The sequence below is a fragment of the Syngnathus floridae genome, chromosome 16 (assembly GCF_059516105.1).
Source record: "Syngnathus floridae isolate MCC-2025c chromosome 16, RoL_Sflo_1.0, whole genome shotgun sequence".
Taxonomy (NCBI): Eukaryota; Metazoa; Chordata; class Actinopteri; order Syngnathiformes; family Syngnathidae; genus Syngnathus; species Syngnathus floridae.
In genome coordinates this window covers 513463-535797 of record NC_142428.1, presented here as the reverse complement: position 1 = coordinate 535797, position 22335 = coordinate 513463, and the positions used below count along the sequence as shown (strand labels likewise).

At 48.7% G+C, this 22335-nt stretch overlaps 1 protein-coding gene across 4 annotated transcripts in view; it reads left to right on the top strand.

The window, feature by feature from the left end:
* The window catches only part of bltp1 (bridge-like lipid transfer protein family member 1), a 34942-nt gene that overhangs the window by 2167 nt on the left and 10440 nt on the right, over nucleotides 1-22335 (top strand). For 2 of the 4 annotated variants that reach the window (XM_088400945.1, XM_088400944.1), the window contains exons 6-66: nucleotides 83-257; nucleotides 494-575; nucleotides 671-864; nucleotides 1048-1127; nucleotides 1224-1374; nucleotides 1466-1622; nucleotides 1812-1890; nucleotides 1998-2089; nucleotides 2229-2346; nucleotides 2438-2593; nucleotides 2853-2950; nucleotides 3036-3220; nucleotides 3425-3531; nucleotides 3610-3833; nucleotides 3913-4128; nucleotides 4304-4441; nucleotides 4685-4861; nucleotides 5022-5150; nucleotides 5326-5445; nucleotides 5620-5966; nucleotides 6068-6318; nucleotides 6509-6749; nucleotides 6865-7356; nucleotides 7452-7716; nucleotides 7838-7975; nucleotides 8046-8116; nucleotides 8183-8356; nucleotides 8556-8676; nucleotides 8782-8931; nucleotides 9075-9202; nucleotides 9333-9535; nucleotides 9602-9802; nucleotides 9890-10101; nucleotides 10245-10396; nucleotides 10500-10650; nucleotides 10717-10869; nucleotides 10978-11218; nucleotides 11478-11626; nucleotides 11723-11954; nucleotides 12031-12180; nucleotides 12962-13146; nucleotides 13302-13477; nucleotides 13628-14189; nucleotides 14672-14870; nucleotides 15079-15339; nucleotides 15409-15502; nucleotides 15793-15843; nucleotides 16542-16748; nucleotides 16975-17210; nucleotides 17291-17535; nucleotides 17660-17765; nucleotides 18044-18141; nucleotides 18259-18447; nucleotides 18549-18717; nucleotides 18897-19108; nucleotides 19974-20172; nucleotides 20263-20322; nucleotides 20435-20661; nucleotides 21573-21703; nucleotides 21792-21915; nucleotides 22003-22115. In XM_088400945.1, coding sequence (XP_088257071.1) covers nucleotides 83-257; nucleotides 494-575; nucleotides 671-864; nucleotides 1048-1127; nucleotides 1224-1374; nucleotides 1466-1622; nucleotides 1812-1890; nucleotides 1998-2089; nucleotides 2229-2346; nucleotides 2438-2593; nucleotides 2853-2950; nucleotides 3036-3220; nucleotides 3425-3531; nucleotides 3610-3833; nucleotides 3913-4128; nucleotides 4304-4441; nucleotides 4685-4861; nucleotides 5022-5150; nucleotides 5326-5445; nucleotides 5620-5966; nucleotides 6068-6318; nucleotides 6509-6749; nucleotides 6865-7356; nucleotides 7452-7716; nucleotides 7838-7975; nucleotides 8046-8116; nucleotides 8183-8356; nucleotides 8556-8676; nucleotides 8782-8931; nucleotides 9075-9202; nucleotides 9333-9535; nucleotides 9602-9802; nucleotides 9890-10101; nucleotides 10245-10396; nucleotides 10500-10650; nucleotides 10717-10869; nucleotides 10978-11218; nucleotides 11478-11626; nucleotides 11723-11954; nucleotides 12031-12180; nucleotides 12962-13146; nucleotides 13302-13477; nucleotides 13628-14189; nucleotides 14672-14870; nucleotides 15079-15339; nucleotides 15409-15502; nucleotides 15793-15843; nucleotides 16542-16748; nucleotides 16975-17210; nucleotides 17291-17535; nucleotides 17660-17765; nucleotides 18044-18141; nucleotides 18259-18447; nucleotides 18549-18717; nucleotides 18897-19108; nucleotides 19974-20172; nucleotides 20263-20322; nucleotides 20435-20661; nucleotides 21573-21703; nucleotides 21792-21915; nucleotides 22003-22115 — 10744 coding nt within the window. Of the gene's footprint in view, nucleotides 1-82; nucleotides 258-493; nucleotides 576-670; nucleotides 865-1047; nucleotides 1128-1223; nucleotides 1375-1465; nucleotides 1623-1811; nucleotides 1891-1997; nucleotides 2090-2228; nucleotides 2347-2437; nucleotides 2594-2852; nucleotides 2951-3035; nucleotides 3221-3424; nucleotides 3532-3609; nucleotides 3834-3912; nucleotides 4129-4303; nucleotides 4442-4684; nucleotides 4862-5021; nucleotides 5151-5325; nucleotides 5446-5619; nucleotides 5967-6067; nucleotides 6319-6508; nucleotides 6750-6864; nucleotides 7357-7451; nucleotides 7717-7837; nucleotides 7976-8045; nucleotides 8117-8182; nucleotides 8357-8555; nucleotides 8677-8781; nucleotides 8932-9074; nucleotides 9203-9332; nucleotides 9536-9601; nucleotides 9803-9889; nucleotides 10102-10244; nucleotides 10397-10499; nucleotides 10651-10716; nucleotides 10870-10977; nucleotides 11219-11477; nucleotides 11627-11722; nucleotides 11955-12030; nucleotides 12181-12961; nucleotides 13147-13301; nucleotides 13478-13627; nucleotides 14190-14671; nucleotides 14871-15078; nucleotides 15340-15408; nucleotides 15503-15792; nucleotides 15844-16541; nucleotides 16749-16974; nucleotides 17211-17290; nucleotides 17536-17659; nucleotides 17766-18043; nucleotides 18142-18258; nucleotides 18448-18548; nucleotides 18718-18896; nucleotides 19109-19563; nucleotides 19648-19973; nucleotides 20173-20262; nucleotides 20323-20434; nucleotides 20662-20988; nucleotides 21166-21572; nucleotides 21704-21791; nucleotides 21916-22002; nucleotides 22116-22335 lie in introns of all 4 variants that reach the window. The other 2 variants (XM_088400942.1, XM_088400943.1) reach the window with 2 other exon arrangements.

Below are 22335 nucleotides of genomic sequence, written 5' to 3'. Positions count from 1 at the left end.
AACGTGCAAACGAAATGAGCCAAGCAGGCCCAAATCTGGCTCTGACTCAACGTATTGACGTATCCCTCTGTTGTGTCATCAGACCCCAAGGCGGAGACCAGGCTTTACGTGACGGTTAACGGTTTTGAGTTCCACGTCTACAATCGGACCGACCTCTACGCCCACCTGCAAGAGACCTTCGGCCTGGAGCCGACACTCAGCAGGCTCAAGAAAGATGACGACCGTGAAGGAGGTGGAAAAAGCAAGACCCTGGAACGGTGAGACTCGCTTTTCCACGTACGGATACAGTTTTCGTGGTCTTCAGTTCTTGTCGTTTTGCGGGCTCCCCTTAGCATTTCCTATGGTGAATCCAACACCGGGAAAGCTCAAGTGGAGCTAGCTCAATGTGTGGGTCGGTCGGTCGGTCGTAGGATGGTTCTCCTTCAAAGCAAGCGACACACAGCGCTATGGGGAGACTGGCGGGACTGAACTTTTCATTTTGCTTCTTTGGCAGTGTCAACATTCAAACAGAGAATCCAGACCCCACTTCGTCTTGGCGCTCTCTCATTCCTGTCATCAAAGTTAACATCAGCACGGTGACTTTGCTACAAACGAGTGCCTTGATTCCACATTGAACACATGTTAAGAAAGTGTCGTTTTTGTTTTTGCCGTTTGCTCTCGCCTTGTGAAGGGCCGGCTGGCGTTTGGGAATCACCACCTCCCGCAGACGCTGTGCTTGAACTTTGAGGATGCCTTTCTGACCTACGCCACCAAGCCTCCATCCAGCCACCTGGACCAGTACATGCACATTGTAAAGGGCTCGCTGGAGAACGTGCGCGTTATGCTGGTTCCCAGCCCACGCTATGTTGGCCTGCAGACCGATGAGTGAGTTACTTACGATCCAGCTTTGTCATTGCGCATTTTTTGGAAGTGAAATCAAGTCAAGTGTTTACAAGGGCCGAATTCAAGCTACTCTTGACGCTGTATTTGTTTCACAAACCCTTGTGGAAATGTAAAGATGGCGTGCGGCTTATGAAGTCGTCACCCAAAATGTCTTTTTCGTGGCAGACCTCCCAGGCTGATGGGTGAAGGCTTTGTGGTCATGCAGTCCAATGATGTAGACATCTACTACTACCAAGATGAGCCTGGTATGAAATCCGCACGCACGCACAAACGGGAATATTGACAACGTCTACTTGATGGCTGCCAAGCTAATAGCAACCTTTTGGTGTGTGAATCTGCAGGTGTGGTGCCGCTGGAGCAAGCGATTGGGGAGGAAGCTGAGACACCCAGCGAGGACGATAAGCTTCAGGACCTTCCTCCGTGCTGGGGTCTCGACATTGTCTGCGGAAAAGGAACCGACTTCAACTACGGCCCCTGGGCGGATCGCCAGAGGTGCGCGGAAAGTTGACAAAACTACAATGTCATAGTCTTTACTAGGTGTCAGTCAGGGAAGCAAGCCACCGTCAACACACATTTTTCATAGGGATTGTCTCTGGAAGTTCTTCTTGCCGGCCGACTATCAGGACATGAAGGCGACTGAAATGGCCCAGCCGGGACAACCCAGGCAGATACAGGCCTTTGAGCTCCGTATGAACATCATTGCCGATGCCACCATTGACCTACTTTTTACCAAAAAACGGGTATGTTATGCGCTTGAATATTTTTCGTTTTGCTGCCGCTGCTGCTGCTGCTGCTGTCGTTCCGCCATCATCCAGAGCCGTCAAAATATTAGCATTGCGTACTGCGACGTGTTGTGTTTTCCCCGTATAGGATGTTCTGGACATACTAGCTAGCCACCAAAACTTGCCTGTCTTTATCCTTGTTACTAGGAAACCAATGCCATCCATGTGAATGTAGGAGCTGGCTCTTACCTGGAAGTCAACATCCCCATGACTGTTGGAGAGACTGGTACGACTTTTGTGCAATTTAGATCTTTTTGAGTTGTCCAAAAAATTCAATTCCTTTTTTTTTCCTTCCAAATAACCTACGGCGCTGCTTGCCGCTTCTTCCCTCAGGCTATTTGCCCACCATCAAAGGGCAGCTGCTTCACGTCGACACCACCAGCAGCATGCAGTACCGGACTCTCCTTGAGGCTGAGATGTTAGCTGTAAGTAGCAGTTGGACTTCCAGGGACATTTCTGAAGTAGTCACTCCTGAGACGTTAAGATGCACTTTGGTGTCCATCGAGCACACGTCATTTCAAAGGGAAGAATTTGCCAAAGTGTCTTTTGCGTGTACAATTTCAGTTCCACGTGATTGCCAGCTACCCCCGGGTGTGGAACATGCCCCAGTCTTGGCAGTGTGAGATTGAGGTGTACAAGGCCACATACCACTTCATTTACGCCCAGAAAAACTTTTTCACCGGTGAGTAAGAAAAACAAAGCGTAGCAACAGTCACGTTTTGTCAAAAGATAGAGAGAGGATTTTGATCACTTGTTTTGGGTTGGCCTTACAGATTTGATTCAGGACTGGGCGAGTGACAACGCTCCGGACATTTACTCCTTTGTTCCCTATTCCTGGACATTCAAAATACTTTTTCACCAGTTTGAGATGATCTGGGCGGCAAACCAGCACAACTGGATTGACTGCTCCACCAAGCAACAAGAGAATGGTGAGGAAGGCAAATTTTTTCGGATTCCAGTATAATGTAGCGGCAGTGACTGTTTTCCCATGAACGTAAGTGCCTCATAGTGACCTTACCAGTGAAGCAAAATTCAGTTTTATCGTATCCAGCTTGAACTTTTCTTTGACACGCTCAACTGCCATCTCACATGAATCCTCCTCTGTGTTGAAAGCAATGACGATGCTTTGGATTCTTTAGTCAGTGTACATTTTACAGGTTTTATTTTTCTCTCTCTATCTATCTGCAGTGTACCTGGCAGCATGTGGTGAGACGCTGAATATAGACTTCATTTTGCCTTTCAACGAGTTTGTTCCAACCACCTGCCATACCCGCTTCAGCTTGAAGGTTAGTCATTTTTGGGAGGTCGATTTGCTTTGAATGTACTATGTGTGACAAAATAGCATTTCTGTGCACATGCTGACATTTTCAGGCAGAGGACACAGACATGCGACTGTCTCTGCCAGAGTGCCACCCCAGCCGCTACCCCCTCCTCACCCTTGCCAAAGATTACCAAAATGTCAAGCTGCCCCAAGACATGTTCACGCCAGGGGAAAATCAAAGCGCCCCGCCGCCTAAACTCAACAAGTCCCGCTGGAGAAATATCACCCATGCAGAGTGAGTGCGGGGGGGAGAGAAATGGGGCTTCACCGCAATGCAAATGGCAAAAAGAAAAAAATAAAGACCACATTGAAATTTGAAAATATCGCTTCTTGAATGAGATTCCCGACTATAAGCCGCCTCAGCATCTGAAATTTCCTGATACCGTCGTCTCAGAGAGTACAGTACGTTCCTTCAACTGTAATTTGTTCTTCACATCAGAGCTGGCTGGGTTGACTGTTGGAGCGTACCCAACTTCTTGCTCATCATTGACTACACGTGGCATCCCATTTATCCCCAAAAAGCCGATGAGCAACTCAAACAGTCGTGTAAGCTTTCAGCCACACATTTCCTGTCTGTTTGAAAACTCGGGTGACTTACTGAGGAAGTATCTTTCCTACCTGCAGTTTCTGAAATGGAGGAATCAATGCTGTCAGCTCTACGGCCCCCGGAACACTCTTTGGGACAGCGCGGCCACCCGTACTACACCTCTTCCTCAGGCGGCCACAACCGGATACCGAGCGACCCCTCAGAGCTTCCTCCGGACCGACTTCACGTGGAGATGGAAATGTCTCCTGATTCTCAAATTATCCTGTATGGGCCTTTACTCAGGGCTTTGATATCCATCAAGGTATACTGTGGTTCGTCTGAAAGTAGTGCCACGCAGCACAACCCATAGTCAATCAGTAACGTTCCACTCTTCTTCTCAGGAGAATTATTTTGGAGAAGATGACATGTACACTGACTTTGAAGAGACGGCGTCCAGTCCGGTTTTGTCCACTTCCTCGTCGGGCCTGGGTTGGTCCCCTCTCGGGATGGAAGACGGTTGCCAGAAGGAAAGTTCCGACATCCATCCCTTGGACCTGCGGCCCTGGGACATAACTGTGCTCATTAATCTCTATAAAGTCCATGGCCGACTGCCTATGGTAAGGCTGACTTTCGTTGTACAGTATGTAGCGGCCAAGCGCTTGCTCCCCATTGTCTGTCATCAGGGTCATCAGCCCTGCCTTTCATTTTCCTTCCAGTCTGATTGACTTGGATTGATTTCTCGTAAGGATCTCTTGTCTTATGTAGTATCTTTGTCTTCTTGCTTTTGATCAGCACTGTAGCAGTGAGGGGCCAGAAGGTCCCTCTGGCTTCTTGGAGCGCTTATGTTTTGAAATGAAGAAAGGTTACAAGGAGACCATGCTTCAGTTATTGCTGTCACCTATTCACATTTTCGCCAGTGACAACTACCAGGTAAAAAAAAAAAAGTTTTTTTTACATTTAGGCACTATTGCATCGTATCTCCCGTTCTCATTCATTTTTGCATGAAAGTTATCTCCGAAAGAATAGACGACGCTCATGGGTGTGTTTCAACCCAGAAGTGTTCAGCTTCATCTTTGTTGAAATCGACTTGATTTGTACTTCAGCTTTTAGCACCATTTGAATGTCAAACGTCGCATAGATGAAAAGTGCTTTTTCTTCCTCCTTGCATTGTAGCGTCCCTCGGTGGACGGGGTGTTGCGGGATGGCCACCTAAGCCTCTCGGGCCTGCAGATGAGGGCACATGCCATGTTCTCTGCACAGGGGCTTCCACTGGGAAGTGACACCCTTGAATATGCCTGGCTCATCGATATGCAGGCAGGCGCATTCACTGGGAGGGTGACTGTTCCTCAGGTGTGTGTGTGTGTGTCTTGTTTGAGAAATCAAATCTTGTTCGTCCTGTGACGGTGGTGCTTCCAAACTGTCGCCATCATAAAACGTTTATCAACTGTACAGATGATGACATCAAAGTGTTCAAAACATTTTGCGGTGAAATATTTTCCGTGTTTTTTAGGTGGCCAGTATGATCGAGTGGGGGGAGTATTTTGTTTTCCATGTGATGTCCCGCGAGTTCCAGCTGGAACAACCAAAGCCGTCTGTCATTTGCCAGCATGGTGTTGACCGTCGCATTTGCGACGCCAAGGTATTTTGCTTGCCACAACGTTTGTAGTGAGATATATATATATATATAATATATATGTCCCGTTTGAATATAATATTTGTTGAGGCATATTTGCAGGTTTTGTGCAAATTTTCCTGTGATTATCTTAGTAAACAAAAGCTAAATGTAAAGCATCCAATGTGTTGTTGCGTTTTAGTTGACCTGCCTGCCTGGTCACTGTCGAACCTCAGAGGAGCTCAAGTACACCATGACGCGACTGGCCATGGACGGAGTGGACCTTTTCATCGTTGAACATGGCTGTGCTGCTAATATCAAAGTATTTAGCCCCCTCACTTTTTCTTAACTGTACCGCAAAGTACTCCCCATTGCCACACATTGTTTTTTCCCCAGCAAAATTAATGTTACACTTATTTTTTGTATTTTTTTTTTTTTTAAAGCCCCCCCCCCCTACTTAGCATCTGTCAGTGTAACATACTCGCCTTCTTTCCAGACGGGTATTTTACGTGTAGCCAACTGCAACCTGCACAACCAGGCTGTGGGAGAGGGCATCAGTGCTGTGGTGCAGGACCTCAACATCCAGCAGTTCATCGAGCAGCAGCAGCAGCAGCAGCAGCAGCACTGCGACGTGAGCAGGCTGCAGCCGGCCGGGCAGGGGCAAGCTCAGGGTCAGCCACTAAGTCTCTGCCAGCCAGCAGTGATGCGACGCTCTGTCTGGCTGGAGGCGGGTTCCATCAACCTGAACCTCATTACCGCCGACATTGCTCTGGCTGCCGACCACTCGGCCAAATGTGAAGTCCAGAGGCAATTTTTAGAACTACATGACACGCAGACCAAAAGGTACGCAATTTGTCTTTTGCTGTTTGCAGCATTTATCAACGCTGGAGTACTGCTTTGTTGACTTTCTTGTAAGTTAACAGTTGACCCATTGTTCTTCCAAGACTCTGGTTCCTGTGGCCCGAAGAGGCGGGCCTTCGAAACAAGCGCAGCAAGAATCGCTGTGGCTGCCTGGGAGGCTGCAGGTTCTTTGGAGGAACCAATATGGGCTTGGATTTCTTCAAACTGGAAGAGATGACACCCTCCTCCTCATCTGCGTTCTCTTCCTCGAGCACTGAATCCGATATGTGTTATGGTCAGTCTTTGCTTCAGCCTGGAGAGTGGATTATGACCAAGGAAACACCCAAAATGGATGGTAGGGATTGATCACCTCGAATGTCACCAAACAAAACAAAAACCCAAGAACTCTAAATGCCTTTCTACGATACTTTCATTTGTCCATTCGTTGGGATGAATGCTGAGCAAGCAAAATGTTCCCCAGGTACATAGAGGAATGGACTTTTTGACGAGCCAATCGAAGCAGCGTTTGTTCTTTTTCTTCCCAGGAAGGGTCGTCGGCCTGAAAACAGACACGCGCTCACCGTGCCTGCCTCCCGAGGTGCCTGAGCGGCGAGGTCAGCAGCACCTTAGTCTCCAAGTCCCTCAACGCTCTCACAGCTCTGCATCTTCCTCTGAGGAGAATAGTTCCTCCAGTGCCGCGCTACCCCTGCTCGCTGGAGAAAGGGACTCTCCCTCGCCAAGTGTGGAACAACGCACGCTTCCTGTCAATGGCAAAAGTTCTGTGGAGTGAGTATGGCGCACGGAGGCCCCTGACTCTGCAATGCATTTTCAAACGTTTGATCCATATGAGCTCTGCCTGCCGCTGAATAAAATGCGCCATTGGCGCCTGTGATTCTTTCAGCGCTTTCCAGGATATCCCGGAGGGCTCGCCCATCTCGCCCAACACCTCCCAGGAACGCACCTCCGTGCGCTCGCCCCTCTGCTCGCCGCTCAAGCGCCAATCCTCGGTGCACTCGAGTCGATTAGGCAGCACCAAGAGCTTGTCGGCTGCCGTATTCAACGACAAGCCTCCGCCGGTGCTTTCCGGCGGTGTCCAATTCAGCGGCGACGTTTCTCGCAGCGACGAGAACGTCCTGGATTCGCCACGTCAACGTCGAAGCTACGGCTCGTTCCCCTTCACGCCCTCGGCGGACTCCAACACCTTCCATCAGTACCGCTCGGCCGACTCCAGCATGTCCATGGCTGACAGCGAAGCCTACTTCTCCGCCGCCGAAGACTTTGAGCCCATCAGCAGCGCCGACGAGGGTCCGGGCACGTACCCGGGGCGCAAAAAGAGAAGGCGGCAGCAGATGCAGCAACCGCCGCAACCGCCTTATTACATGGAGAACTACAGGTCAGCTCCATCCTGCAATTAAAAGGAACCTTTTGTCCAACGGTGCTATTAAGACTCATTTGAACATTCGCCTTCATATTTTCCATCTGGCTTAGCCGGAGTTCCATCTACCACAGTGTCGAAGGTCCTCTCACTTACCTCCTCAACGGGGAGCTGATCACCGAGCCACGTCCTCTGCCTCTGCCGCCAATGTTGCCTTTCCAGCCGCTGCCAAGCCACATATCCCAGGCCTCCTTCGTATCTGCTCTAGCCATGGAGGAAGAGAGCTCGGTGGAGGCCGAAAAGCTGGCGGAGCCCGGCCCGGTGACCAGACAGCCCCACGCGATGGCGTGCTACCAGAACTACCTGGCCCACTATCAGGTGAAATGTTCATCATCCATGATAGTCCACCGCGAATTGCTGTCGTTATTTGAGCCATTGCTGCAATGGTAACCTGGCTCTTTTCTCTTCTTTTCTTTTCTCTTCTTTTCTTTTCTATAAGGTGTCCAATTGGTCTATCAAGCAGCCCACCAATAAGAGGACCTCCAAGTCTTCTCTCCATCGTCCCTTAGATCTCGACACGCCGACAAGTGAAGAAAGCTCAGGCTCCTTTGACCAGCTCTCCGTTCCGAGCTTTAAGGTTTTTGTTCAATATTTTCTCCGTTCAATGATATGTACTCTGGACGACGGTATAATAAGACTAATTTCAGGTGATCAAACAAGGCCTTTCAGCCAATTCGCTGTTGGATAGAGGACTTCAGCTGATGGGAGATAACAGCAGGTAGAACTCGTCCGAATATTCCAGACAAATGTCACCCATCTCAATCGCTGTGGTGATTTCCTCCAGTACGCCGTATACTCCGCTGGACAAGAGAGCTATGGAGAATACCGACGAGGACACGACGACCGATGACTGGTCTCTGGAGCAGCCTTTGGCTCAGACCAGGACCACGGCCATAGTGGAGGTGAAGGGGGCCATCAATGTGGTGCTGACACCTCTTGTGGCTGAATCCTTGGACAGGTACAAAACACCCTTTTGTTGTCTTGATCAAAATCTGAATACGGATAAAAACGCAACTGATCAAAAAGCAAACACCAGTGGCAATAGTGTCTCGCTGCTTCGTTTTGAAAATCCCTCACAACTCTTTTTTAATGTCTTGACTTTTCCCGCAGTGTTGCCGCTATTTCTACTGCCACGTTGTGTATTTCGTTGGTTTCAGGTACATCGAGTCCATGGTGCACTTTGCCAGCATCCGTCATCCTGCGGCCATTCTCGATGACCTACACGGTAAAGTTCTCAACGAGGCTTATCAGATCAGCAAATCCACGGTTTCCGAATCTGTAAGTGCTCCAAAGGGAAATCACAATGGTTGTGCTTGACCTATGGCTGCTGCATGAATGTGGTTTGTGTCCATGTATGATTGTGATGACTCTCTATTTCCACAGAGCCAAGCGTTCAAACAGGAGCAAAAGCTTTCCAAGAATGAGGCCACGGCCCACGGATCCCTGAATATCTCCCAAGGCCAGACGGACCTGTCTGTCAAACCAGATCATGTGAAAATCAAGGGCCTTCAAGCCAATGTCTCAATCCCTAAGGTGAGCCTTAGGACCTGCTTTGGAAAATATCATCAGCATGAAAAAGAAAAAAAAACAAATTGCATTTGCATTCAAGCATGAATGTTTGTTTCTGGCAAAGTCTATCATTGACATCTGTTGTGTTATTTTTCTTTTCTTTTCAGGTCAACCTTTGTCTCCTACAGGCTTCTGTAGAAGAGGGTTTTCCATCCTGCTCCAGTAAGTCGGTCACACACGTGTCTCTTGTGGCGCTGTGCTTTGATAGGATTGCCACCCAATTCAGGATGAATAGGTGAGGCCTTAACTCATCAGCAATAGATTTCTCATTTCTAACACCACTACTAAGCATAAATAATTCTTAGCATTATTGGCTTTGTAAAAAGAAGGCTGCTTTTTTTTTTTTTTTCTTTTCGCCCCTCCAGGGGAATTGTGGAAGAAACGCCCAACACCACAGAACAGGGGCGACCCTCCGTTATGTTAGAGAAGTACGCATCTGCCACTAAGATGCAGCCTCAGTCATCTGGCTCGTTACGTTCCAACGCCGGCATCGAGAAAGGCAAAGAAATAGCCGCAAGGCTCAACATCCACCGTATCCACAGCCAGCTCAGAGGCCTCGACTCCACAGGTGGGTGCTTTGTTCGTCTGCTTCTTAAATTGGATTTGGATCCTTTGAATTGTTCCCCACCCACAGACATCGGCACTTGTGCCATCACCGCGATCCCCGTCGAGAAGTCCAAAGTGCTGTTTGGCCTGGAGGAAACGGAGGAATTTTCTCTCGTTGATGAGACAGACATGCATGGCAGCTCAGGTGACCTCAGCCGTTCTGCCACCTCTCTTGAGAAATGGGGCTGGATCATGTTCGAATGCGGCATTGAGAACCTTACAGTCAAAGGTAAAGCGATTCTTGGAAAGAAAAAAACCCCTCTCTTTTTGTTGTCGTTTTGGTTGCCCGTGTAAGCTGATGTTTCTAACGGTGCAGGTGGTCGTCAATCGGGAGCCGTTCTCTACAATGCATTTGGCGTGATGGGCCGCTCGGATACTGACGGCAAAGCGGGAATCCCCAAGGCCGACGGATCCGTAGGCTCGCAGACTGGGAGCGGTTACAGCACCGATGCATCCGATGACAACTTACCGCGTGATGCTGTTAGCCCCCCTTCTGATGTTAATGGACACTCTGACTCGGACGAGCAGGTAAGACTATGGAAAAAGGCACCTCCCGCACAATCAGGATATCGGGGCGTGAATTGAATCCAATGGGAAGATGGAGCAAAATATCCGTGTCAATTTGCTGTCAACCTTTGACGAGGACGTTAACGGACGTGGCCATTGCGCAGGACGAAGGGGTCGAGTCGGACGACTTGAAGAAAGACCTTCCACTGATGCCTCCGCCGCCCGACTCCAGCAGCATGAAAGTGACGATCCGCGAGATTTGGTTCAGTTTTGCTGCTCCCACCAACGTGCGATCGCCTTCGCAGGCCATCTCCAGGTAACCATGCCACAAAATGCTTTCCCGCTCTTTGGGATCTTGCTCAAACACAGGCAGGCGCATTTCTAGCCAGGAAGCAGACGCTCCTATTTCTGTGTTCCAGGCAGTTAAATCTGCTCAGCACCGCCACTCCAGCCATCGGCGCCTGGTTGGTGCCCATCGACCAGCTCAAATCTTCCCTTCGCAAACTGGACATGGAGGGTACCCTCCGTGTTTGCGCAGTCATGGGCTGCATTATGACCGAGGCGCTTGAGGTCAGTTGGGTAATGGGGTCCGCAGCCATTTTGCCCAACCGCTAAATGGTGGGTGTCACATTGCAGAAAAAGAGCATCCACATCCCAATCCGAAGCAAGTACAATCGCGTGACCAAGCGAGCTCACTACTTGCACGAGAATCCCTCCTGTATGCTTTGCAACATCCTTCACCGCTATTTGCAACAGGCAGACTATTCGGTCATTGAGGAGGCGACCATGGTTAGTACACCTGGAATGCAATTACTTTTCAATTCTCTCTTTTTGTGCTTCATTTCTTGCGTCAATCTTATATTCCTCGTACTTTTTTTTTTTTTTTTTTAATTGCAGAATGATGGAGTCCCCGCCTTAGTGACTCTGAAGAAGGGTCTCGTGGCTTTGGCTCGACAGTGGATGAAATTTATTGTGGTGACTCAGGGCTTCAAAGCTATTGGTCTGATGAGGCCCAATCAGCTTACAAAGCCAAAGGAACCTCACCAGAACCCGGTTGAGACAGTCCTGGGCTTGGACAACGGTGCAGCACTGCAAAGTGACACCAGTGGAGATGGAGCCGAATTTGAATACGATGCAGGTGCCGGCAAAGCAAAGCAAAGCGAAGCATTCGAATTCAATTACGTATTACCACGTACCACATGAGAAATGATTTCCCAAAGGCCAAACATATTTTGGTCCCACCGAACCATGAATCGTTTCAAATCATCCCCAAATGTTATCATGCTGACTTATTGGTAGAAAAGCGATTTCTGGTAAAACCTTGCGGGACAATTCAAGTTTTACTACCTACTAACAGTCATTTGCACTTTTGTGGCTTTGCTATCCTTTCTGTGAAGCCACAGTGAGTGAACACACCATGCTGCTGGAGGGAGCGGGCGGTCGTCCGCCACCAAAAGAGGGAAACTCTGGTCCTGTCAGCGGAGTGGAGATCATGAGGAAACTCTCAAAGTCCCATGCACACAGCGAGTCTGCACTGCGAATCAAGGTGAAGGAGAAAAAAAAAAAAGACCATTCCATCCATCCATCCATCCATCCAGCTCGCTGAGCATGAACCTGACATGCATTTGTCACGCGTGCCCAGGGCTCCCATCCGTATCAATCTCTGAGTTACACCAGCGGCGACACAGCTGCCGACTCGCCGGCCCACGTGAGCCGTGCGGGCCTGCCGGTCAAGGACAGCCCCAGGAAAGAGAGTCTCCTGAGCAATTTAACGGGAAGCTTTCGCAGTCTGCACAACCTGCTGGAGGGCACGCCTCAGAGGAACGATCCGTCCTTTGCCACAACAGCCAAGAGCGGTTCCCTTACTCGAACAGGTGCCCGACTGTCCGTCTAATATTGCTCCTTTTGCATCGAGATGAACCCACGGTTTCCCTTCTGCGCTCTCTGCAGGCACCGATATGCTGACGGAGCACCCGCTGCTATCCGAGCCATCTCCCGTTAGCTTTTACAACTGGATGTCCAACGCCGTGGGGAACAGGAGCGGGGCTGCGGTCCAGGACTCGCCAATGAATCGATCGCAGCACAATAGCCTCCAGACAGGTAAGATAGCATGCACGCAAAATTTGGACTGATAACAGCACCCTCATGTTTTGTCTCAAAATTGGAGAATAGAATGCTATGAAATGATAACCTGAACCTTTCAAGTCGCTATTCCATTGAACTTTTTGTAAATGTGTCAGTTTCTCTAGACTCATTGGATTCTCCAGTTATTCACTTCCAATATCAGCCACTGCAAAGAGATAACAGTCCAGAAGGAGGTTCGGGGTTCTTCCTCAGTGTTGTGCTGACAATAGTTCAATCCCTGTCACCTAGAAGTTGCTATTAGAATCCCTGCGTGACACCTTTCCAACAGCTCTCAGTGTTCTATCGAACACCAGAGACAGCTTTGGTCACAATGATAAAGAATAAAGACAGACGGGCTCTTTGACATCAACGCTACACCGTTGCAAACACGCAAGCCGAACGTGGCCGAAATAAGCCGGGAGATCCCAAAAAAGATGTTGCTTGAATGCTCCAATGCACCTGGGGTTTGGAGCTTTCACCATTAATGCTGCCTTGGCAGATGTGCAAGTTACTCAAGCCGTGGGCACCTCATGCAGGTGTCTACTGTGTAGTATAATCCCAAAATGTTAGTATGAGCTTTTTATCCGCATGCCTATACAGTACAGTGTAAGGCGATGGGATGGAATGGAATAGAATGGAATAGAATGGAATAGAATGGAATAGAATGGAATAGAATAGAATCGAATAGAATCGAAATGGAATCGATCGCCTCTCTTGTCATTGTGCTGCAGCTATTTATGGAATCAATCTCTTTCAGGTGGGACATGTAACCTACCAACCATCCCGTCCGCATCGGACTTCAACACAGTGATGTCCAGCGACCAGAACACCTTGGACGGGACCCACTCGCAGCATTCCCAGCATAGCACTAGCCAGGATGACATTGCTGATATTGAAGAGGGAAACCTATGTCCCGCTGCTGTTCAACTGGCTGATGCTCAGGTGAGTCATTAGGTCGCAAACACGCTTACCCTTTTGTTAGCGCAGGAAAAAAAAAAACCAACGGCTGGATTCACGGGCTCATTTGTGCCCCGAGTCAGCAAATTGAATTGTATTCTTATACCGTACTCTTTCAGTTGTCTCTTCTTCCATCGTAGGTTGTTTTCAAGCCTTTACTGAACTACACTGGCATCCAAGCCCAAGACAGCACTCCTCTGAGCTACAAGATGTATTTCGGAGAACATTTGTCTTTTTCTGGGAACCTGGAGTGTCTGAGAGCAGACATTGTTGACTCGGACACCTCCAAAGAGCGCAAAAACAAAAGATCCAGGAGGTAAAGTGCATCTTGTTCACTGTTGGCGCCTAACCCTTTTCCCTGCTGCTAACTGACGTAGTATCTCTTCGTAACGGCGGCGGCGGCGGCAACATCCAGGCGGAATTGCGCGACATATTTAACATTTGCGTCAACTGCTCCTACCTCTAGACAAGGCACGGTGAACCTGCCACCGCTGGATTTCAAACCAGCTCTCCTTATTGAGACCTTCAGCTTGAATGCAGTTGTTATGGAGAAGTCGAGCAGCGCGCCGCAAGGCTCCACCGCGGCCCCGCTGTCCTTCCACGACCTCAGCCGCCGCCACTACAACACATTCCACTGTGACTTCACCACAGCCTGCCAGGCCATTAGCCAACGTGTGGACATGGCTCTGGTGCGCCTCATTCACCAGTTCAGCACCATGATCGACGACATCAAAGCCACTCAAACGGACATTAAGCTAAACCGTTACACCGCCGGCTCTGCTTCGCCGACGCCGACCTTCAAGGCCCGACCCTACCGCCACTTTAGGTCGTCGGACTTTAGCCGGAGCTCGCGGGGCAGCGTCAATGGGACGGCGCGCGGCGCCACGCAAACCCTGAAGAGCAAGAGAGGGGTGGGGGGTGCTGGAGGCTTGCCACTCAATGGACCACCCTCAGCCATGGACACGCTAGGAAGAAGGGAACACCGAGGACGTGGTTCGCTTGGACGTTCGGAGCGGCGCACCTCAAAGGTGACCATTGTTGTTCTTTTTTTGATCATCCGTGTTGATATTTTTCCTGACTTTGTTAAGGGCAGTCGCTCCGCTCTTAGTTGCAGACGTTGCGGAGAGCAAGCGAAGCTTGACAAGATGTCAGTGTAGTCTAAATACTGTGGATGACAAGATTTGGGCACGACTGACCCAGTTGGAGGTGTAAAAAAGTGACATTCAGTATCAGTGTAAATGTCAGAAATTGTGCTAAACGAGGTCATTTGTTGCTTTTCCTACCAGTTTGAGAAATGGAGTCTCCACACACAAACACAAGGTGGAGCTAGTAGAGCAGAAAAGTAACATTTCACAATGTCCTAAATGATACAACATCATCAGAGGTTCTTGCACTTTTTGAGGGGAAAAAAATCATTTCACATGCACTGTATTTAAATGTATTCTTTCCTACTCTAATAGCTTTTTTTGAATTGTAACATGTATTTGCTCTTGTTGAATGTCTTTGTAAGGTGTCCAGAAAGGGCTCTCGTGATGTGGCGGACCACACGGCAATTCAGATGGATGATTCTGACTCCATCACGGTGTCGGAGCAGAGTGAGCCGTCAGCGGAATGTTGGCAGAACATGTACAAGCTGCTCAACTTCTACTCGCTCATCTCAGATCCCACAGGCATCTTGGAGAAAAGTTCTGCTGAGAATTGCTTGTCAGGTGGGCATCAGCATTCATTATTGTGTTTCCTAGGTTGTAGGTTGAAAGAAAAAAAAGTGTTCATTGCGCAATATCGTAGGTCAGAATGATATCACTCTTAAATCCTACCTATCAGTAGGGGTCTGATCTTCTTACTGGAGGACAACAACTGAATGATTCCCCGGTGTGCTTCGATGTGAATGTGGCTTGATAGTTTTCTCCCCTTCAGAGGGTGGGCGTCGCCCATCCGAGCCGCTCTGCAACGTGATCTTTGAGAACGAACAGCAGGAACCCACGCCCAGCAAGCCCCCTCCTGCTGGCTGCAGGCGGCGTAGCCTGGTGAGCTCCGAGCCCCAGCACGTCACCCTCATCGTGTTTGGCATCGGCATGGTGAACCGCACCCACCTGGAGGCTGACATTGGTGGACTCACCATGGAGGCAGAACTCAAGAAGATCCATGGAAGTTTTACCCTCAAAGAGAAGATGAAAGGTGATTTGCTCACATGTCATGATGCAAAACAAATGAAAAATCTATTCTTGATGACTTTGTGTCTTTTAGATATCCTTCATCAGAAAATGACTGAGACCTGTGCATCAGCTCATATAGGAGGCGTAAACATTGTACTGCTGGAGGGCATAACACCTGACATTCAGTACGTTCACAAAGATACCTTTTCTTTTTCTTCTCTCTTTCTCATTTTGAATCGTCTCTAAAACTGAGAATGACATCCATTTTGGCAGTCTCTTGATTATTCGCCTAAATCAAGGCATTCTGTCTTTCCCTATTAATCATACATTTAAACACATAGTACATTATAATAAATTCCTTAACAGAAGAAAAGGAAGCATTTAAAGCATGACACACTAAAGCTGTAGAATAATTTGACATTTTCCTCTGCTCTCCCTTTTTTGTTGTTGCTTTCTCCCACAACTACATGCATAGACTGGAGGATTTCCCAACATCTCCCACCAGCACAGCAAAACAAGAGTTTCTGTATGTTGTTGCTGCTTTCGAGGGCTCGCGTGCATTCATCTTTTAGTCCAAATCCAAAGGCATCTCCATCATTTGTTTGTTCCCTCTATTCCACACGCGTGCATGAAACCATTGCAGTGGTCTTGAGAGATCCATCCACGTTTGCCAATCGTCTTTCTTTCCTCTTGCGGTATTGAGTCAGAAGCAGTATGTGATCATCGCTTCATCGATAGCTGACCGACGGTGTTTCATTTGAGTGCCTGAGAAAAACTTAGAAACATTACAGATGAATGGAAGGGTTGATGATGGGTGCATTTTCACTCATCATGTTCATTGTTTTGCCATTAGCCCGCTCCAAAACAATCTTGGAAGCAATAGCCAGCCACGTTTTGAAGGTGGGTGGAGCAACCTCACGATCGCTCTCCAACTTAATTAGGCTGTTGCCGTTAGCAGATGCCGACGCGCGGGGAATTCTCGGAAATCTCTTGAATATTTTAGGTAACCACCCGCATTGAAAAAAAAAAGTAGTTATATATAGGTATATAACTTAGGGGTGCTCTGTGTTGGATCCTAATTGGGTAGAAACTGTGTCACAATGATCCATTGTCAGACCATCCTCAATCTGCATGATCCTTTGTCGTCGTCGTTCACACGCTCATATCTCTCTTCACGTCAGCTGCAGCAGATCACGTGTTCATCATTGGTCACCCTTCTTGCAGAACCGTGGTTAAGTGCAACATCGCCAAGTCTCAGGCCTTGTACAGCGCCCAGCGTGGACTGAAAACGAATAATGCCGCTGTCTTCAAAGTGGGAGCCATCATGATCAACATCCCCCAGCACCCAGCCACTTTACACAGCATGATGGTCCGCAGCTCCCATCAGCTGTCCAAACAGATCTCTGACCTCATCCGACAGCCGTCAAACACGTACGTCGAGCCTTCCGCCCACGCTTCCAAAAAATACACCGACGATTGCACACGACTCTGAAATGCCCACATCTCTTCTCCCGCTGCTGGTATTTGGTCTGTTCATACAGTACAAAGAGATTGCCTTTCTCATCCTATTCATTTTCGAATGCACTACATTCGTGTCGCGTGAATTACAATGAGCTACTTTGGAGGGACCGAGTGAAAGTTTCTCCTTCCTCTCCAGTCAAGCTCCCAATAGGGAGGACACGGCCACCCCGCAACCCTCCGACAAAGGGTCCAGCATCAATCAGACGCCCGTTGAGGCCAACGAGTTTCCGCAGCTTCCCGAAGGCCTCGAAAAGAAGCCCATCGTGCTCAAGTTCAGTGCCATGATGGATGGCATCACCATCGGCGCCGCCCTGCTCCCCTCGCTGAAAGCCGAGTACAAAATGGGTCGCATGAAGAGCCACGGCATGACAGGTGTGTAGAAAAACACCAAACATTGCAAGTCCAAGATTTGAAAATCAGTGAGGCATATTTGCTTTGCGTTGATGTTGCAGGGGCTCAAACCAGCTTCACCTTTGAGTTGCCAAACCACAAGCTATGCTTTCAATCAAAAGTTTCTCCTGTGGACATGTCCACCATGCCACCATCGGCGAGCCTCACCCTGCCACCTGTTACCATGTCCGGAGAGTACATCATGGAGGACCACGAGAGTCATTCCGATCAGGGTTGGGGCGCTGATGACTTCCCTGCAAAGCAAGGCAACTATCTCCAAGGCAACTACCTGCGCTGTGTGGCAGAGGTGGGATAGGACTTGTCTCATTCATGTGAAGATGAATGAATGAGCTGGGTTGACCGCTGGCTCGCTGGCTTTCCTCCTCTCCCTCTCTCTCTCTCTCTCTCTCTCTCTCTCCCTCTCGTGTTAGATTGGCTCGTTTGAACACAACCTGACCACTGATCTGTTAAACCACCTGGTTTTCCTGCAGAAGGTTTTTATGAAGGAGGTCAATGAGGTCATCCAGAAGGTCTCAGGTGATGCAAAATAGACCACAGGCAAACTAAAGCTGGCTTGCTTGCGATGGTTGCTGTCAAGGCTCACTTTCCTGTAGGCGCAATAAATCATTTGCGTACGTAGCCTCCTGCTATGCTGCACACTTTGCGATCATCATTTTCATAAAATAACAAGGCGTCACAAAGCTTGGCTTTCACTCCACAAGCTTTCTTGAAATATTGACTGTCACATATGTGTTGCTAACCCAGTATTTGTGACGTTGCCTCGTTGGGCATCATCCATGTGTTGACTGCGGCAGGGGTGGAACAACCCATCCCACTGTGGAATGAGCACGACAACTCGACGGATGCAGACAAGCCCAAAATCCTGCTCTATTCGCTAAGCCTCATGTTCAAGGTACTTTGCACGCAATATCTTGCACTTGTCCGTATGATGACGCGAGCACAAAGGTATCATTCAAAACACTCCATGATAAAAAGCGCTTTCAAGCAGAGGGAGGGCTTGTTTTCACAGGGAATCCAAATGACCGCCACCACCCCTTCAATGAGGGCTGTCCGTTTTGAGACCGGCTTGATTGAGCTGGAGCTGTCCAACAGGATCCAGTGTAAGGCTCAGCCTGGTGGCAGCAGCAGTTATCTGAAACTTTTTGGCAAATGTCAAGTTGACCTACACTTGGCCCTTGGGCAAATTGTCAAGCACCAGGTACAAACAAATACAACCGCCAGTCAGTTGGTACTATTACCATTATTATTATTATTTGATTTTGTTGGTAAGTCCGAGTGAAGCCACTTTTCCTGTAACAGGTCTATGAAGAGGCAGGCTCAGACTTCCACCAGGTAGCATACTTTCGGACCCGGATTGGCCTGCGAAACGCTCTCCAGGAGGAGATCAGTGGCTCGTCTGACAAGGAGGCTGTTCTCATCACTCTCAACAGGCCAATTGTTTTCGCCCAACCTGTGGCGTTTGACAGAGGTCAGCTGACTTGCTTGCTTGCTTTTTTTTTTTTCTTTCATCACCAAATACCACCAGATGTTCGGATGGTTTGCATGTTTGAGCTTCTGAATTTTGCTTTGTTTTGTTTAGTTTTTTTTGTACAACGACCGGAGATTGCGTCCAAATTGTCGACATAACGCGTGTCTGTCCTCCCGCAGCTGTGCTATTCTGGCTGAATTACAAGGCGGCGTACGACAACTGGAACGAACAGCGCTTGGCGCTCAACAAGGACATTCACGTGGCCACAAAAGAGGTGGTGGACAAGCTGCCAGGTATCCAACAGACATCAGCCCAAGCCTTCAGCACTCTCTTCCTTCAACTGACGGTCAATGACCTGGGCATCTGCCTGCCCATCACCGGCGCATCCCAGGTAATCGCAGGGCCGGCAGATTTTGGAACACTCGGTACAAACCCCAATTCAAATGTTGTGCAGGTCTGTGCATACACATTCCCTGAATCTTCTCTGAAGATGATGAGCTTGCTCAATTCCTTGCAAACGTAACGTTGACAAATGTTCTGGTGAACGTCTCTCCTCCGTCCGTCGCTTGTGAACAAACAAATGAGCCTTTGAGGGATGCATGCCCCTTCTGTACTCAATCAGGACATTCCCGATGGCGTTCACGCGTGCGATCTTCCAAATAGGTCTTTTTCAATATAGAATGAATGAATATAGGTTGCAAAGGATTAAAATATCATTTTTACCATTGTGTATCTCAACGTCATTGGAATTGGGGTTTGTTTGTATGTATAAAAGTAGGCGCGCGCACGCGTGTGTGTCTATACAATTATATATATATATACATATGTCATTAATTATTTCCATAGAAAGGACAAGCAACCACTGCGGAAGGCACAAACTCTGAATCTGGGCCCTGCACATCAAAAGCCCCGAATAAAAATGCACGAAAAGTAACCTGCCATGCGTACATACTCTATTGCTTGTGTTGGGTTGCTGGGGGACACAGGCTGGCTAACTGTGCTCAACACACCTTGTTTGAATCCCTCCATTGCACTATTTTCTGGGTAACATTAACAAAAGGATGAGTCATGCACTGGAAGTTTGCATAACTAAGAGGGGAGGTGGTGTTTTCATTGCTACTTCAAAAAAGATGGTATGCTAATGAAGATTCCATTTGAATGGTTGGCTCATTTTCTTGTGGAATCATCCTGAATTCCAATTTTGATCCGAGTGTCTGCCGTGAACACATTTGCCTTTGCCTTTCTTTCTTTGCCAGGCCAACCACAGCATCGATCTGGACACCAGCTCCGCATTGGTCTTGACGATTGAGAGCACACTGATCACCGCCTGCTCCTCGGAGTCCCTGGTTAGCAAAGGCCACTTCAAGAATTTCTGCATCCGCTTTGCGGAGGGTTTTGAGACCACTTGGGATGACTGGAAGCCCGAGATCCGAGGCGATTTGGTCATGAACGCTTGTAAGTGGTCACGGGGATTTTCTCCGAAAGCCTTCGCTGCTTTTCTGAATCTGACTCCCCTTGATGTGTTTGTCTGTGACGAATACTCAGGTATAGTCCCTGATGGCACATATGAAGTGTGTTCTCGGACCACGGGGCAACCGTCTGCTGGCAAGTTGTACTCCATCAAATATGGCTCACACGCAGCAGGATACTTGACTTGATTTAAGAATAAGAGCAAACTGAACATTTTCATCCTCTGCTTTTCTCGCCTACAAATCAGAGAGCAGTAGTGCAGGTACCTGGACTCTGAACGTGCTTTGGAAGATGTGCGGCATCGACGTTCACATGGACCCCAACATCGGCAAGCGCCTCAACGCCCTCGGCAACACGCTGACGTCAATGACGGGAGAAGAAGACGTCGACGACATCACCGACCTCAACTCTGTCAACATGGCGGACCTATCCGATGAGGATGAAGGTGACACCATGTCACCCACCATCCACATGGTTAGTCAATTGCTCGGTCACCTTTGGGCGAAAGCTTGCTTCCGTACGCATGAGGTTAGCCACGGAGTCAAACTGCAGTGGTGTACTTATTGTACGAAGCTCATGGTGGCACGGCACCACCTCGGAAGGTTGTAGCAAACTGGATTTGATGGATTTTGACATTGGACTCAAGAAAGGGAATTGTGATGACTGTGTTGGCCATGCTCGCGTTGGCGTGACTTGTGCTGGCTGGCATACTACATGTAGTACATGTGAAAAACCATTGTCGTCGTTCTTTCGGCGGAGCAGCGATGCATTTGTCGGGCCAAACTTTCTTTGTCCCCGCAGAGTCCAGAGAGCCAATTCAGCCCACGGCTGACTTTAAAGAAACGTCTGGTAAACCACATCCTGGGCCTCAGTCCCAGACCCCAGAGTGTATCTGTCCCAGCGGACTACTTAAAGTGTCCCTCGCCCCGTCTTCGAGCGGACAGTGCCCGGCCACAAAGACCTCTCTCCTGGGCCTGTGTATGTAGCCAGCTAGCCGAGCAAGCGTGTGAAAGTCTTCTTTGGGCTGATGGCCGGAACAATGAGGCTGCTGGAATGGGGGAAAAAAAAAAAAGCATTAAGATTTCAATCTGGGGGAAATGAAATCTGCGGATGTGACAATCATGGGAAGGTTTCTACACGTTTTCTCTCTTTCACTTTGGGTAGAGTGGTGATGGTGGTGGTGGTGGTGGTGGTGGTGGTGGTACGTACTTTCATTGGATTCCAAAAATAATTCATCAACCCTGATTGAATTGTGGCAAGACTAACAACAAACATGAATCACGCATTTGAAGCACCTTCTGGGCACAAACTGGACTTGAATTCAAAAGGGATTTGTGCTTGGGATTGCTGCCATTTTCAAGCTTGACATTCCATTCTTCCTCCAGGAGGCAGTTGATCCCAGAAGGCAGATGGTCACGGGAAGCCAGGCGACCGACGCGCGAGTCCGAAAGTTTACCAAGAGGGTGGTGGACATCAGAGAGCTGAACGAACAGGCCAAAGTCATCGATGACCTCAAGTAGGCGTCCCGCTTGGACATTTGCTCGAGAGCAGACCCGAGCTTCAAGTCGAATGCCAAAGAGCTTCTGCGACGTTGTCATTCTTAGGAAATTGGGAGCAAGTGAGGGCACCATCAACCAGGAAATTCAGCGCTATCAACAGCTGGAGTCTGTGGCTGTCAATGACATCAGGAGAGATGTCCGAAAGAAGCTGCGGCGCTCCAGTATGAGGGTGAGCTCAGTGACGACGCGTGTCGCTCTCCTTTTGACAGAACCGGTTGTGACGTTTTGTTTTGTTTTGTTTTTTGCCTCCCTTAAGGCCGCCTCTCTCAAGGATAAGTGGGGCCTTGGCTACAAGCCCAGCTACAACCGTTCCAAAAGCATCTCGGCAGCGGCAGGTCGACCGCCTCTCAAAAGGATGGACAGACAGAGGTAATCAAGAAGTCATTGTACTAAGTTCATCTTGTTTTAATCACTTCACTGGTTTCTTTTATATCAAACAAATTGTTTTAGGTTCTTTACCTGACATGTTTCGGCGGTTTCTTCCGCCCGAAACATGTCAGGTAAAGGACCTAAAACAATTTGTTTGATATAAAAGAAACCAGTGAAGTAATCAAGAAGTCATTGACGAATCGTGGCAAATAGCTATCGT